Raw genomic sequence first — 15731 nt, 5'->3', positions numbered from 1 at the left:
GCTGAATATCAAAACCTACATTTCAAGGCTTGAGTCAAAATTGTTGTGACAATGTCTGCTCTTAACTGTTAGTTCAATCTAGTGCATTAGCAATGAGATGCACTACTTGGAAAGTATGGTAAAATACAAAATATAAATAAAAGTTGATAAACATGTAAGAAATTACTTAGTGTGATTTTTAAAATTTTTTAATTTTTTTTTTTTTCCCAGTTTATAACATGGTTGTCCCTTGGCTCTGTTTTTTAGGTAGCTGAAATGCATGGGGAACTGATTGAATTCAATGAGAGGCTGCACCGTGCACTGATGGCTAAAGAAGCTCTTGTGTCGCAGATGAGGCAAGAACTCATTGACTTGAGAGGGCCGGTAAGTGTTTGTTTATTACGGTGTAGAACACCTCTCTGGCATAAGCTCAAAAACTGTTACCCATGATGAATTAGTTTATGAAAAATAACAGCTAATAACACATCCATCAAGAACACCTTACTTTGCTATTTTTGATAGTGTTTCATTCTCTTCAGCAGAATTGAATGTAAAACAGATATTCAGAATTGTTTTCTACCAATTATTGCTTCACTTTGGCTTTTTGTGTTAAAAGAAAAGATTGGGTTGAAATTTGAAATTGAACAGAGTGGAAATAGGAGCCGTCAAGACTGTTCCTGATGGTTGTACATCTTCCGAGGGTGGCATGTGTTGATAGTTTTTGTTTGTGTGATTATGTGGTGTTGCTCCTTACTTTTTTGTTTGCACTGTCATAACATTTATGTCAAGTGGCTGATAACAGTTCTGTGTGCATTAGGTAAGCAGGATTGCACCTGTAATTTTCAGCCTTTTAGATGGAAAGAATCACATTATAGTGCTAAGAGAAGACAAATGATAAATCACGTGCATGTTACAGCTGTACTTTCTTACTCCAGAGGTTTTGGGCTGTATGTCCCAGATGTTCAGAGATTTTGTGTTTAACCCTATATCTCCACATCCTAATCCAGTAGTTAGATATTGATATTATATTTTAATGTATCAGATACTGAGAGAAAAATAATTCCTTAAAACTTTTTAAGTGGAAGCGGTACTATTGTTTGTAAGGACTTGCTAAATGCTGGTTATTATTACTTGCTATTGTCCAAAATGAAACCGTAAATTGAATACAGTCCTAAAGATTTTTGCATTTTCCTGAGAAGTGGATTTTTGTTTCTATACTAGTAAACAAAATTCTGTGCTGATAATCTATCTATTACTTAGTAGACTATAATTAGAACTATCAAAGCCGACGTGTGTAACTGCCAGAAACCGCAGGATATGAGTATTTGATCCCCTTTTGACTTGTTTGAAAAAATATCAGCCAAGTTCTTAACATTTTATTATTTAAATAGTATATAATTTATAGTTTGTTATAAAAATAACTTCTGTGATTCTTCACTCTCTTCTACCTTTAATGCTGAAAATAAAGTTTAATGGCTATAATTCATAAACGAATTATTCATAATGATCTTTCCTAATTTCCTCTTACTGGTTTTCAGAACTTCTGCAGCAAACAGGAATATTAAAGTAAAAAGAATGTGTTTTCAAGGGTATGAGGAAGTACACTGATGTAATGTCTCCATCACTGTGTTTTGCATTACAGTGAACAACACTTCAATTTCCATCTCAAAATCAGTAACTGATCTGTTTCAACATAGATGTGCAAGCTGGACCTCATTAATGTCATTCTTCTTATTTCTGAAGTCCATACTGTGTTTTTGAGGTTTTTATTTAAAACTTTTACTGAAGTTAATTAGAACAACTATGTATCTGGTGGTAGGATTTGCCACTTGAGATGTGAGCAAAGAGAGGGTGCAGGTTCTAGGCAAAATAGACCGTCTGTTCTCTGGCGCAAGAGCCCTGGAAGGCCAGGCTGTGTGCTCCCACTGGGGGCTGGACAGGCAACAGCTGGTGGTGATAATTTGAGAGAGAGGTCATACTGGCCCTTCTCACCTCAGTCACCAAAAAAAGGACAGCAGAGGCGTTCAGGCCTCTCTGTATATGTCCTCTGTATATGTCTTGGAGCTGTCTTTGCACAATTGTTTTCTCTTTTCCTTTATCTGGCAGGAATGACTTAATTTTTGCTAAGCCATATCCATTTAATCTTGGGAAAGCAAAATTCAGTTCTTGTCTTGTGATTAGGAGGTTTTGAGCTGGTCTGTCAAAATGTCTGAGAATTAGATTTTCTTTAGTCCCCTTTGAAAGTTTATAGTGCTTTGCAATAAATATATATTGATTTACAATAAGAAATAATATATATTTAAGTTTCTCAGGCATCAGATATTCTGAAAAACAATAATATGGATGCAACATACATCAGAGAGAGACACTGAGCCAATGTTTAACTTGTGTAGAAGCTGTCTCTGAAAGTTCTCAACTATTAGGTGTTTTTCTTCATCAAAAGACACTATCTATTCTGGGTTATGCTTTACATGTTACAGTATTCAAAGGAGGGAAGATATTCTTTTACATTTACATTTAACTAGCTTTAAAGTAAGGTAAAAAGCTGTCGCTGCTTCAGTTCTAAATGCTTGTTCAATCTTGTTTCCTTACAACTGCCACTTCTTTTGACCCCGCAGGTGTTGGTCCATCACTGCCATCTCTATGAACTTGGGTAGCTATGTAATGTTTTGTAAGAACACAGCTAAAATAAATGATCATGTGTCTTAATGGAGTGTTGGTTGTAAAAGAAAGTAATTGCTGGGTTTTATATGCTTAATTTCTACCCATAAATTGTTTATACACACAATGTACTTTGCTTTAGCATACTTTGCTTGTAAAGGCCTAATAATGATGTTTTCTTCCTGGGTTTTCTATACCTTTCAAAATGCTTTTGCAAACCCCAATTTGTTCTTTACAAAACTATAGCAAATTCTATCATGAAGAATTCACAAGGATGATGTGTTCATAATCATATTGCACGATTGTTTATTTTCTTTTATTGTTTCTCAGTTAGTTTTTATCAGCATTTCAAAAAAATGAATGTTGAATTGTAATTTGCTTATAATATTATGCTTTCTTAATAGAAAGCATAATAACCAGTGTGGGAATTACTTCTGTTTTTTAATTATAGGTCCCTGGAGATTTGAGTCAAACATCTGAAGATCAGAGTTTGTCAGATTTTGAAATGTAAGTTTCACAATTCACATTTTTCTCTTCATACTGTCTTTATGGTAAAGAAGAATAAACAGATTCAACAATTCGCTTTCCTTGTATTATTTCCTATAACTGAGTTCTCAGCTGTGGTGTTCCATTGTTAAAAAATACAGAGAGCTACACAGTCCATGGCCTAGTGTGGTTTTTAATAACGTTAAATGCAAGGAGTTTGGATTTATGAAGATTCTCTTGGAGCGATCTTTCAGTGCCCTAGGTCTTGGTATTCTGACACAGCACCTAAAAGTTGCTGTTCTCTGTTGCTTTGGATTTGATAGATGCTAGAGGCTATCATAATGTGATGGTCTTTTTTAATTTCTGCAGAGTAACTCCTCATAAGTGCATACAAAGAGTACCACAAAAGCCCCCACTAACAACTCTGGTCATCCCACATCATTCTAGAGTGCTGCGAGTTGGAGTTTTGCCTTTATGAGTCAGACTGACGAATCTAGCTTTTTGTGGATGAGGGTGTGAAAATGTAGCGGATGTCTTTGAAACTGGAGATACCTCATGGAAATTTGGAAATGGATTACAAAGAGTGGATGGAAATGGGTTCTCCATAATTGCGCAGTGCTCTTCTGTTACCTAATTGAGTTCATTCAGTCTTTCGCTGAGTTTGAAATGTTGAGTTTGTTGAAATGAGTAGTTTTTGTTTCACGTGTATAATCAAATGTTGTCAAATGCATGCTATACAAAACCAAAAATGCCCAAACCTCCAGAGGGAATTGTCTCAGTGTTCTATTTCGGTTATGTTCATTTTAGAGAACACTTTTAGATACAGCAGGTATAAAAGCTTCAGCCAGAACTACATTTTTTTCTGATACTCCATTTGCAATGTTAGGTTGCTTTGTTGATCACTTTGATTATTATCTAAATCACTAGAGGTACTTGTTTTGTGATTCTTATACATAAATGTGATTCCCTATTCTAAGTTTTTCTTTCTCCTCCTCAGATCAAATCGTGCCCTTATTAATGTTTGGATTCCCTCAGTCTTTCTGCGTGGAAAAGCTGCTAATGCATTCCATGTGTATCAGGTAAGTGATACAGCTTAACACAGACGCTGTGTAAAAGTTTCTGACTGAAACGGTGCATTTTAATAATCTAGAGATCTCAGTATTATTTCATTAGAGATCAGTTAATGAACAGCAGCAGTAACTACGTGTATATTCATTCATAGGATTGTGTTGATTATCCAAATAGCGTATTTTGAACGCTGACTTTTAATAGTTTAATACTTTAAAAACAGGTTAATTAGATGACTGCATTGGCCAGAGAGTACAACAATTCAGTATTAATCAGTAATGCATTTTTCAATATGCCTGTACATGTTCAATTTTGGGGATGTCAATGACCAGCAATGTTGCTTGACAGAGAGGTGCGACATCTATAGTAGCTCACTCAAAACCATTTTGGATGGTGCAGCGCTGCCTTCACTGTGTGTCGTTGGGCGTGTTCATAGTGCGTTTGCTTCAGCTGGGTCTGAATTTCGGGATTTGTGCTCTAGCCTGCTTTGTAGTTGAAGCATTGAAATCCTATACTGTTCCTGGATTCCTGGGTTCTCAGTTTCAGGATGCTTATACCCTCCATGGGTATGAATGGCAGGGCAAACTTTAAACACCCTTTAATATGCTGTCCCAGGCTGTTTATATTTCTTTATCTGTGGATTATTAGCAGCTGCAAAATTTTTTTACTTTTCTTTCAGCCACGTGTACTTAGCTCTGAACTGGATTTCTGAAGCTTTTTAACATTCTTCTCACTCTGAGTGGTATTTGTAGAATTTTGAATCATTTATGAAATGTTGGCAGGTAGTTGAAAAATACCAGAAAAAAACACCTTTCAGCCAGTAAAAAGAATGAAAAATAAGACTGGCTACACATTCTCAAACCCAGACAGCAGTCTGCTAACACACCAATTCTTAGAAACATCAATATCCCACCCCACCATGTCTGCAATTTTTTGGCCACTGGAGGAACTTTGCTTCCTCCTCCTTATTTCCTAGGTTGCTCTGTTTTACTCTTTGCATTCTGTCTGTGTCATTTCTTAGGTCTGTTGCTCACACAGGATTTCCTGCTCATTTGGTTGGTTAGTGAGAAGTAGAAACAAAACAGTTGTTGCTTGTGGATGAGCAGGGAGTTTAGCTATAGGGAGCTCTTAAGTAAGAGGAGATGCTGTGATGGATGCAGGAATGGGAGGAAAACTGTCTTTGTATAGTATTAAAGGTTCTTAAGTTCAATAGTAACATTATTACTGCATAGCGAGGCCATTTTGTTAAAAAAAAAAAAACAAACCAACAACGAAAAAACCAAACTCAAAACCAAACACTTGCCAGTTGGGAGGTCCTGAGTGGTTAAATGGCCAGAAAAAACGGAAGAATAAGTGAAAGAAAAGCACGTATCTGTGAAAAAGTGTCATGGAGAATTTGTGTGTGTTGCAAATAGTTGCATTTTTATCAACAATTTTAATTCTATTATTTGCTTTTTCAGTTGTATTGTCTTTGGTTGAATGGGGAGAAAGAATCCTGAATCCTTTTTTTATTATTAAACTTATGTCTGTATTTTGAGTTTTGTTAGTGTTGTTGTTACTAAGACCGGAACCAGAAACAATTACTTAGAAAGTTGCTGTCTTATGTGCCAAGTCTGTCTTCTTTTTTTCTAAGTAATAAAGCACTTTGCATTAAGGTATATTAGAACTGGATTAAAAAACGTTGTTTGAATAATTTACTTGTAGCTTGATATAAAACTTAGTTACTAAAGAGTTGAATACTTTTCATGCAGTTTGCACATGATATACAGATGGTATTGTGACAGCCTGGAAAGAATGCAGAATTCATATATACTATAAAGGTTCTGCACATTCCTTTTCAATAAGGAAACTATTGAGACTAACTAAGCTTCCCAATTTATAAGAGGTTCAGGGCTTTATCCAAAATCTACTGAGGTGACTAGAGGCTGAGGTGTCGCTCTCAGTTTGCTTAAGGACCTAACTATGGTGACTTGAACAAAATTTAGGGGGTTTTATTGTGCTTTTGCACCTTATTTCTATTTGTCATTGGCACGGCATTTTAGAAAATGTAGTACTGGTACAGAGTGGGTTTTAGTAGATTTCATCCATTACTCATCACCGATGGAAAACAAACAACTTGTGATTGTAGGCTAAGCCTGCTGAGAAGAGGGGGAAAAAGGGAGCAAAATATCGTTGCAAGATTCTGGAAGACTGAAAATTCTAGGCTTATAAAAAAGACAATTTTGAGAATTTTATTGCGTTCTTTTATGGCTAGGGATGTTCGGCGTCTGTAGTGTGCAAAATTCTGTGTGTTTTGTATATGTATTTGAATGTACAAGTTCTTCTGAATATGCTCTATTCATTGTCTAGAATAGGCATAGAAAGCACAGGACAGCACAGAATGTCATAGAGTACCTCCGGTGAACACTTGTGTATTTCCTCAACTTGATCTTTTAATACTTAAAATAAAATTTTCAAGAATTACCTGTAGAAGTGACCTAAAAACTTCTGTAATTCTTACTAAACTTCCATGTTGGTACTTGCTGAGATCTTTCTTTATGGCAAATACTTACTGTCATTCCTACCAGTTTTTGTTCTCAGTAACAAGAATATGATTGGGAAGAGTATCTGTCTAGTAAGTAACTGGTATTTGCCACTGTGCATGTGGGAAAAAAAAGAAATTTTCCTAAGCAGACATACACTCTGTAGCATAGCACTATAAGCACTGGAAGTGAATGCCACATCTCTGATCAAATATGTAGTCGTGTGCTTGCTGAATATATCTTCTGTGTTTTCTAGCTATCAGGAAATCATTAATTTATCAAATTTCAGAATAGCCTCAATAACAGCACTGTGCATTTATCTTGTTAAATCTCTGCCAAAACATGTGCTCCTGATTACAAGCAACTTGATTCCGTGCTGAAATTGTGGAAGAGGATGTTTACTAGGCTACCAGCGTGTAATGGACAAGGACTGGGAGTGACAATTAGGATTAATGATTGAGCTCATTGCTGAGAGTCCTCTTATTCACGCTCAACATTATTTTTGCTCTTTATCATTTATTTCTCCAGTGGCGGAAGGTTAAAATGCATGTATAGCTACATGATACAAAGAGCCACGTGATCAGCTACACGAGAAGTTGTTTGTAGTGTATCAATATAAAGGGAAGTAGCAATATTGCGCAATGTCGATATTATTGAGATCATTTCCAACATCTTTTGGAGTTCAGATTTCTCTGTGAGTACTTGAGTAACCATAACTTGAGATGTAAAAATCAGCTCTTGGTTGTGCTGGTTAATGCTGAGAAAAAGATGGCTTTGGAGAAAGCTGCAGTGTGACAACTGCAACAGGCAAAGTTTGAATCTTAGAGTTTGGGTAAGCATCATGTTTAGATATGTTAAATACTTAAAAGCTAATTGGAAATTAGCCTTAAGATGCTTAGCCCGCCTGAAAATTAGATCATATGCAAAACATCTTGCCACAGAGCTTGTGAATACTGGAAGTTTACATAGGTTTAGGAAATAATTGAGCTAATTAAGTTGAAGAAAAATCAGTCCAAAGACAAAGACGTGACTTCTTTCTCAGAAAATCTCTGGATGTAGCAATATTTGGGAAGATAGACAACTTTTCTAGATAACTATACCTTTTGCTTATATTATGTGTACCGAATAAAACATTTCATAATTCACCAAAGAATTTTCTGAACTCTTGAGAGCGTTATGGCTTGTCATAACAGTACAGTGGAAGGAACTTCAAGGTCATGGTGTAGTATTAACTAAACATGGGTTGCCCTTGTTTGTAATGCTATGGTAAGAATGACTAATTTAGTCCTAAAATGGAAATAATAGGTATGATTAGGAAATCTGTTCCTGTTCCTTCACTAGTAATTATCTTCTGTGCCTGGCAAGCTCATTCTAAGGTTTTCAGAAGCACATCCCCTCTCTATACTTGCTCAGCTTTGATTTGCATCAGATTTATATCTTGACTATATTGCCGTTCATTAGTGCTGACAAATTACTGTTATGATTAATTTTGCACCTGAGTAGAAAGATTAACTGGGTGACCAGTTGATGTCATTATTATGAATCAACAAGTCAGTGATTATTCAGACGTTAATCGATGAGATTATCTGGGCTGTAACAGGAGCTCAGACTAGATTATCGTAACAGTGTCTTCTAGCAAGAACATTAGAACAGTTACGCTTACCCACTTTGAGTCCGAAGAAGCTTCAGAGGTTTATTCTCTTACAAAGTTTGTGGTTATTAGTAAATGGTCAGTTGACGAGTTATAGGCATGAAAGGACCTAGCCCCTTATGAAGAAACTAATAGATTTTGTATACAGTAACAGTTCAGAAAGCCTAGTCCTTTAAAGAGACAATTTAAAAATTAGGTGGCTTTCTGAAATCGGCAAAACTCTGCTCTTCTCTTACAAACATGCTGTCTTCTCTAGTTAACTAGTTGCTTTCTGATGGCTGCTATTTGTGATGTGCAGTTTGATGCCCATCTTTTTGGTGAATCTCTCTTCTGAGGCAGATGTTGCTCAGCCTACCATTAGAAAATAATTTCTTGTCTAGTATATTCACAGGGATAAAGACAGAATTGAGATCAGAATAAAAATAAAATATTGTATTTACATTTTACCTCTAGGTGGTGATGGTTAGTTGCAGTTTCTTTAGTGCATGTGAAGCCAGATGATTATTGCAATAATATTATTTTATTGTCTTTCTCAGTTGTACAGTTTCTTGTTATTTTCTGCATATATTCGGATTCCACTTTCCTGTGAAGTGTACAGCAAATGCCATTAGTCATGCCTTTTGTTGCTATAATTACCAATGGCTGACACTTAAGATAATGAAACCGAGATTTTGTCATTCTTAAAGTGATATCAAATTTAAAAGGCTACTTGAAAATCTGCTTTGTTTGTGGAGCAGTAAGCATTTTAATTATACCAAATAAGATTCAACTTTATCAGTCGAGTCTGTTGCTATATGCGTATGACTAGGACCTCCCTAAGATTATCCATAAACATTCTTTTCTTACAGCTTTTTTATTCCTTTGACTCTCTTCTTATTGTTCAATATTGACTGATATCTTTTCTCATTGTATTTCTTTTATATTCCTGTATATGTTTTGTTTTTCCTCTCCACTTCCTCTCTGAAAAAAGAATATGACAGGGCTATTCACAGTATCTGAATGCTCCTGTTTAAACAGAGGGAAGAGTTTTCACAGAAATTCATCATAAAAAGAGATGGAAGAGAACAGTATCTGGTACTGAAGCATTTCTGAGGGAGAGAGTGCCCAGCAGATTGTTTGGGTGAGAGATGAAACATGAAAGCACAGTCCAGATCTGCCAGCTGTGACTGTTGGCCTTTAATTTATACATGAGCCAGCATAGCCTTAGTATTTCGTCAAAGGTAGAAGTCTTAACAGTGACAGACAATGGACTGACAGTTAAAATAGTTGAAAAGTAGGCAGCAAATTGCAAAAATTAAATCCAAACTTACATTTCATTTCCCTGATATGTGAGGAATTGGATTACTTTAGCAGCTGCAGCACTAAGCAGGCAAAAAGGGGAAAGAAATAGTCTTCTAATCATATTCCATCTCAGAGCAGCTGAGGGCAAGTAGACAAGAAAATGGCCTGGCATGATTGGGAGAATTTGAGAGAAAGACATGGGTCGTGGCATTCTGAGAGAGTGGTTTGAGGGTGCAAAAGCCAAAAAGGGTGAGCATCCCACTTTTTCTGTAATGGGATCTGAGTGTCAGAGAAGCACAAGAGTAAGTAAAGGAGAAAAATTTTCAAATAGCTGGGATGGAGGGAGAATGCAAAGATGAGATCACTCCATGGAGACTTTTACAATTATTTATTTTTCTAAAGGAAACCATAATACAACTTCATACATTGATGTGCCTATAGAAATGCTAATCTGGATACAACAAATACTAGAAAAGTAAAAGCAGAATTTCAACTTTCGAATTATTTTATACCTGCTACAGAAAGAATAAAATAATTTATATTCCATAAATATCTAGATAAATAATAGTTATCTTACAAACTGAGTGGTGAGATATCCTCCTTTCCCTGGCCAGAGCACACCGAATACTCTGGAGAAAAAAACAACAGTCCTGTCCCTTTACCTCTATTCTATTCTGCAGAAGTTTCTTTCACTGCAGTGGTTGTCTTGTGTTGTGATGGCTGTAGCAGTTCAAAGGGCATGTTTCTGAAATCGTCTTAATAATCTTTGGGTATTGTAAAGTACTGTTTCACTGTCGAAAGGAGCTAATTCTGTTACTGAGTGGAACCCTCCGTGCCGATTTGTATTGAAAATAAAAAAGGTATTGACTGCATCCAGCCAAAGCGTGGGCATGCTGCTTTTGTTCTTTAGGGTCTGGTCACCTTAGTGCTGTTCTGGGGAAGAGGAACAGAGCTGTGACTCCAGACACAAGGGAACATTATTCCGCATGTATGTGAATAATTATTTAGGCCTATGCATGCCGTTTTTCTGTTTAGTAGATCGATATTGGCTGTTTTTAAGGTTTGTGCTTTGATGTGCATTCTCTCACATATTTGACACTGTAGTGTTCATTTTTTATGAACTATAAATATCAAAAAGTTGAAGTTTTAATGTAACAAAATATAGTATTTGTAGTAGATAAAGTGATCTTATTGAACTTATTCACTTTAATTCCTGTTATGTCTCTGTACATAAAAAGGCATTCAAAAAGCTGCTCATATCACAGTTGAAAAGTTTCATTGTTGCATTTGGTTTTCATTATGCAGGAATTCTAAAATTGGATCAGTGTCAAAGAGGGAATTAACCATAAAAGCAGTCCTGCAGCTGTGTCAAAATATAACTTGTATTTGTATTCATTTCTCACACTTCAAAGGTAACTTTGGCGAATTCAGCTTGAATTTATATTCTAAACAGAATACCATTGTTCTGAGCTAAAGTCAAGCAATGTAACTGGTTCTTCCTTTTTTTTTTTTTTTTTTTTTTTTTTTTTTTTTTTTTTTTGCTATTTGCTTCCCCTTTGGGTTCATAACTTTTACTTCTATATGTTTTGAGTGCATAAACAATTTTGATAAAAGCATCCTAAAGAGATTGAAATACATCACTCCTCTCAGAAAAGCATGCTGTGACATAAGAAGAAAAGGTAGCTCTAATCCCCTGAAAACAATTATTTCTGAAATTGCAAATTTTGATGAAAATATTTTTAATATAGTGTTCCTGAATAATTAGGATGTACATTGAAGTTGAGTTAGTTTTACAAATTTTTAAAACTTTATTGTCAACATGAACGAGTATTTGTGGAATGGAAGAAGTTACAGAAGCTCATGCCGGAACACATCCGCACCTCTGGTTCAAATGAATGCCTTTTTTTCTTTCCACAGAAAGACTGCTTGGTCAGTATTCTTAGACTGTTATGTAAGAAATACCCTGCAAAAGGCCCGGCAGGTTTGTTTCATGGAAATAGCATACGTTCTAAGATTCAGTTAACCCAATGTGAGGGTAATTACTTGTGAGCTGTTGCAGTGAGTATTGCCGGCTTCTGTAGTGTCTGCACCACCGAAACCCAGTAAATGTAGAGGATCAGTAGATAACATTTATTGATGTTAACAAGTTTGCTTTATAGTTCAGAGCACTGAAATTCACTGAAATTGAGTTTCTTCTCCCTTTTTTATCATAAAGAAATTTAACAGACATTTTTAATCAAGTGAGGGGGTTTTTTGTTTGTGTTTTTGTGGGTTTTTGTGGTGTGGTTCGTTAGGGTTTTTTTGCCGGGGGTTTGGAACTTACAGTGGAGGCAGTGAAAATTATAAACTGGGTTAGGTAGTTGAGGAGAACTTGTAACGCAGATGAGACCTTGTCTCCTCTTAATACTTCCAGCTCTCCATCACTACTTCTGAACTAGACCTTTAGAAGTCCCTCTCTTGTGCTTGCTGTTCCATCTCTGTTGCTGTAGCAGAAGAGGATGTCTTTTCATGCTGTTTAATAGATTACTTTTTGTGAGAATAAAAAAGAAATTACCCTTCCTGTTAAGAATGGTAAAAGATAATGTGGATCACAGTAGGATAATTTTAGCAGTTTAGAAGATAATTTGGGAACATTGCACTTTGGACATGGCATGAAATTATAATTGTTTTGTGATTAATACAATATATAATTATTTAAATTGAGTATTTAAAATTAAGTAAGAAGGGGAAAAGCTGAAATGCTTACAGTTTAAACTTCCACCATATCTTATCCTTGGCTTTTCTAATCAAAGTGTTAGAACAGGGGTATCAACATAGGCAGTCAGAGAGGCAGTCTGTTCTGTGTAATGCTTTATTTGTTCCAAGCTTATTTTGTCCTGTCTAGGAGGAAAAAAAAAAAAGAGGCAGTTAAGCACACAACGTCTCCTTCTCTGTACGATCTCTTCTCCCATCTCCCCCCACAATGTTCCAATTGCGTCTTAGAAGACACATAAAATCCATTTAAGAGCTGTCATTCATTCATCGGCTCAACCTGCTGAGTGCTGGCAATATGCTTCTTAAGATCTATATGTTCTGTTAGCATGAGCAGGTTTGATTATTAATCTGCTCATCCTTTTTTGCCTAAATCTGTTCTATCAAAGTGGATACACCTGTATCTGAAGCAAGTATTCTCATTTTACAAAAAAAATTTAGAGCTTCTTTACCAAGAATGAAACTCTAGCAAAATCAATCTTTACAAGCAAAGGCTACTTCATTAATTTTTTTTATATACAAGAGAATATTAAAGTAAAACCTTCAGTCCACAGTAAAATAAGCATTCTAGTGGTGATTTTGATTTGGTCCGTAAATTTTCATTATCTTGAAAATTACTTAATTTGATTAGAAAGTGGATGATTTCAGGAAGACATGGGCGTTTGAAAGGAAATGTACTGATTTGGAATTGATTTTTAAATTGGTCAGAAAATGAGCCAAAGAGCAGTCCCTTCAACTTTCTATAATGTGATCTTAAAATACTGTTCTGTAGTTATATGTCGTACGTTATGGTATGTTCAGTAGTAGAAAGGGTGCAGCATGATAATTTGGGACAAATGTACACAAAAGTGTATTTGGCAGCTACAGGTTTCATGGATTTCCTGTTAAAGGATTGTGAATAAAATTGTGGGTACATTGAATATGGTGGGAAAAGTCCAGGATGATTTTTAAGACAATTTCAAACATTCACAATTTGCTTGATTTGATATTATTTCAAGATTTTGTCTACAAGAATAATCGTTCCCTGATATTCCTGTGCTTAGGTTGTACGATCTGTATTTGATTTAAATGAGGATAACTATATACCTTATATAACTAGACTAGACTAAGTTTATCCAAACAGTTTTTAGGATTTACTTTGTTTGAGTTCTCCAACTGAATTTGCATTAATTGTCTTGAAACGACTTGGCTTGTGAATAGTGTTCCGTGTTGAGACAACAGAGCTTTAAATGTGTACTACGTCACGAACTTTAATGTGTCCTTCATACTCCTATTATGTGATTGTCAATAAATTCATTATGGCACAGGGCACAAATATTGCATTTTCATTTCTTACTGTCTGAAAGAAATCAATACCTTGTATATAGAAGAACAGGAAGAAATTCTTTAACAGTTCTATCTAAGAAGTTAATCTATGTTTTTGCAGTCCTTAAAAATTTCAATTACGGTTTACTGGATTCCTTAATTAGTTAACTGTGGATTACAGCTTAACAGGTAATATTGGACTGTGTGATTCACCGAATCACACGTACAAAGATAACTGCGTAGTTAAGTTAGGATTTCCGTATTAAAATAACCTGGTTAAAAATAATTTAAGCTTTTTTGTCATCCCTGCCCCCCATAGGGAAGCTGAACAGGAATATTGGGAATGTAGACAACATTTCAGATATGCTGTTTGAAGTGAGAACAGGCGAGAACATTAAATGAACTTTATTAAAATGATGCAAAATGCTTGCATTTCTTATTTTCCTTCAGAAATGTACTGAATTGTTAGAACGAATTGTACTGTAGATTTTGAATTATCTTTATCCTGGTTTTATTTTCAAAATGAAAAAGAAATCAGAATATTTCTTGCAGACTTAGTATAGTGGTTCCATCATTACACTGTCTGAATTCTTGTTACCGAAACTAGTCAAACTTTTCTTTATATATACATTTGTAATTCACACAATACTCTTAATTTCTTGTATTCTTAGATATGCTAATTTTGGAGTTACAGTTATTCATTTTTTTGTCATCATCATGAAACATGATGAAGTATTCATAGTAACCCAAAAATATGCTTGTTACTCAATAGAATCCAGTATTGTAAGTATATGAATATTTTCTACAGGGTAATATTTGGTGGAAGTTGCATGGTATCTGCATGGTATATTGTGTTTTGTTGCAAGACAGCAGCCTCCTATATATTTGAGACACTAGGTGTCTGCCGAGGTAAGAGGACTTCATGAAGACCAAGCCAAAGGAAGGCTGCATAAGCTGCTTTTGTGGGAGAAGACATTCACTTGACATCACTGGATCTCTGAAATACCACGAGTCCTTAGTAAATTTTTTTTTTTCCTAATGACTTAGCAAGTCTAGAGGATCACGACCACATTAATGTTTCAATCATCTGGAAAAGCTACAATTCAGTGTTGGAATTGGCCACATCAACTCCACATCTCACTTTTCCCTAGTGTTCACAAGAACACAGTTGTTACTGCCCACTCTGTCTGTGATGGTTATTAGTGGTGCTTCTTACAGCATTCTCCCGAGAGCTGCCTTACAACTTACCGGTTTTTGCTGGAGAAGCAAGGCAGTGCAGGGTCATCAGTACTATTCAGCTTAATTTGTGATGCAGAATTACTGAGGTTATTAACAAGTACATGAGAACGAATGAGCTACAGATTCTACAGAAGCAGCTGAGGAAAAGGCCACTCTCCATCTTGGGTTTTGACACTTTTTTATAGTTTTTGACTTGTGCTATTTCAGCATTCTTTTAAACCATGGGTTCATTGCCATAGAAGAAAGGTTATTCCCTAGAAATGAGTGAAATCGCAGCTTTCTGTAAGTGTACTTCAGCTCTGCATGAAGTTTTCCTAGAGAATGTGAATATTTAGTATGGTAATGTACTCATGAAATAATTGAGTGGCAAACAAAAACGGAATCACAAAAACTACAGCTGTGTTAAATTATACTTGATGTTCTATACAAGCAGAAAGAATGATCTGTGTTTATTTTCCAAACAATAAAATTTCTACTTTAGTTTTCAATGTAATTTTTTTTTCTTAGGAAGTAAATTAAGTTTCATACTTTGGATAAAAATATGTTTTGTAATTCTGATGCTACAAAGCTAATTTGCAAAGTTGAAATGAGTACGTAGAAATCAATTTTATAGCGGTATTAAATTATTTTTTCCTTTGGTCACTGGCTTGTAGAATATGCTGGAAACCATGGTAATAAAAAGCGCTACCATGGTTGCCCCAGAGTCTTGTTAAAATGAGCAAGCTGTATTTGTCTTGAGTAATATAAGAAAAAGAGAGAAAATGAGGTGGAGAGGGAAGAAGGGAAAT

At 35.4% G+C, this 15731-nt stretch overlaps 1 protein-coding gene across 1 annotated transcript in view; it reads left to right on the top strand.

Annotated features, from left to right (window-relative positions):
* SNX29 (sorting nexin 29) overlaps window positions 1–15731 on the top strand; it is a gene marked incomplete at its 5' end in the record, with an annotated part of 95084 nt that overhangs the window by 39080 nt on the left and 40273 nt on the right. The window contains 3 exons of the mRNA XM_010135338.1: window positions 247–363; window positions 3092–3147; window positions 4124–4205. Of these exons, the coding sequence (XP_010133640.1) occupies window positions 247–363; window positions 3092–3147; window positions 4124–4205 (255 nt within the window). The remainder of the gene's footprint in view (window positions 1–246; window positions 364–3091; window positions 3148–4123; window positions 4206–15731) is intronic.

Source organism: Buceros rhinoceros, unplaced genomic scaffold (genome assembly GCF_000710305.1).
Source record: "Buceros rhinoceros silvestris isolate BGI_N320 unplaced genomic scaffold, ASM71030v1 scaffold114, whole genome shotgun sequence".
NCBI lineage: Eukaryota > Metazoa > Chordata > Aves > Bucerotiformes > Bucerotidae > Buceros > Buceros rhinoceros.
This window is presented reverse-complemented; position numbering and strand designations above follow the sequence as displayed.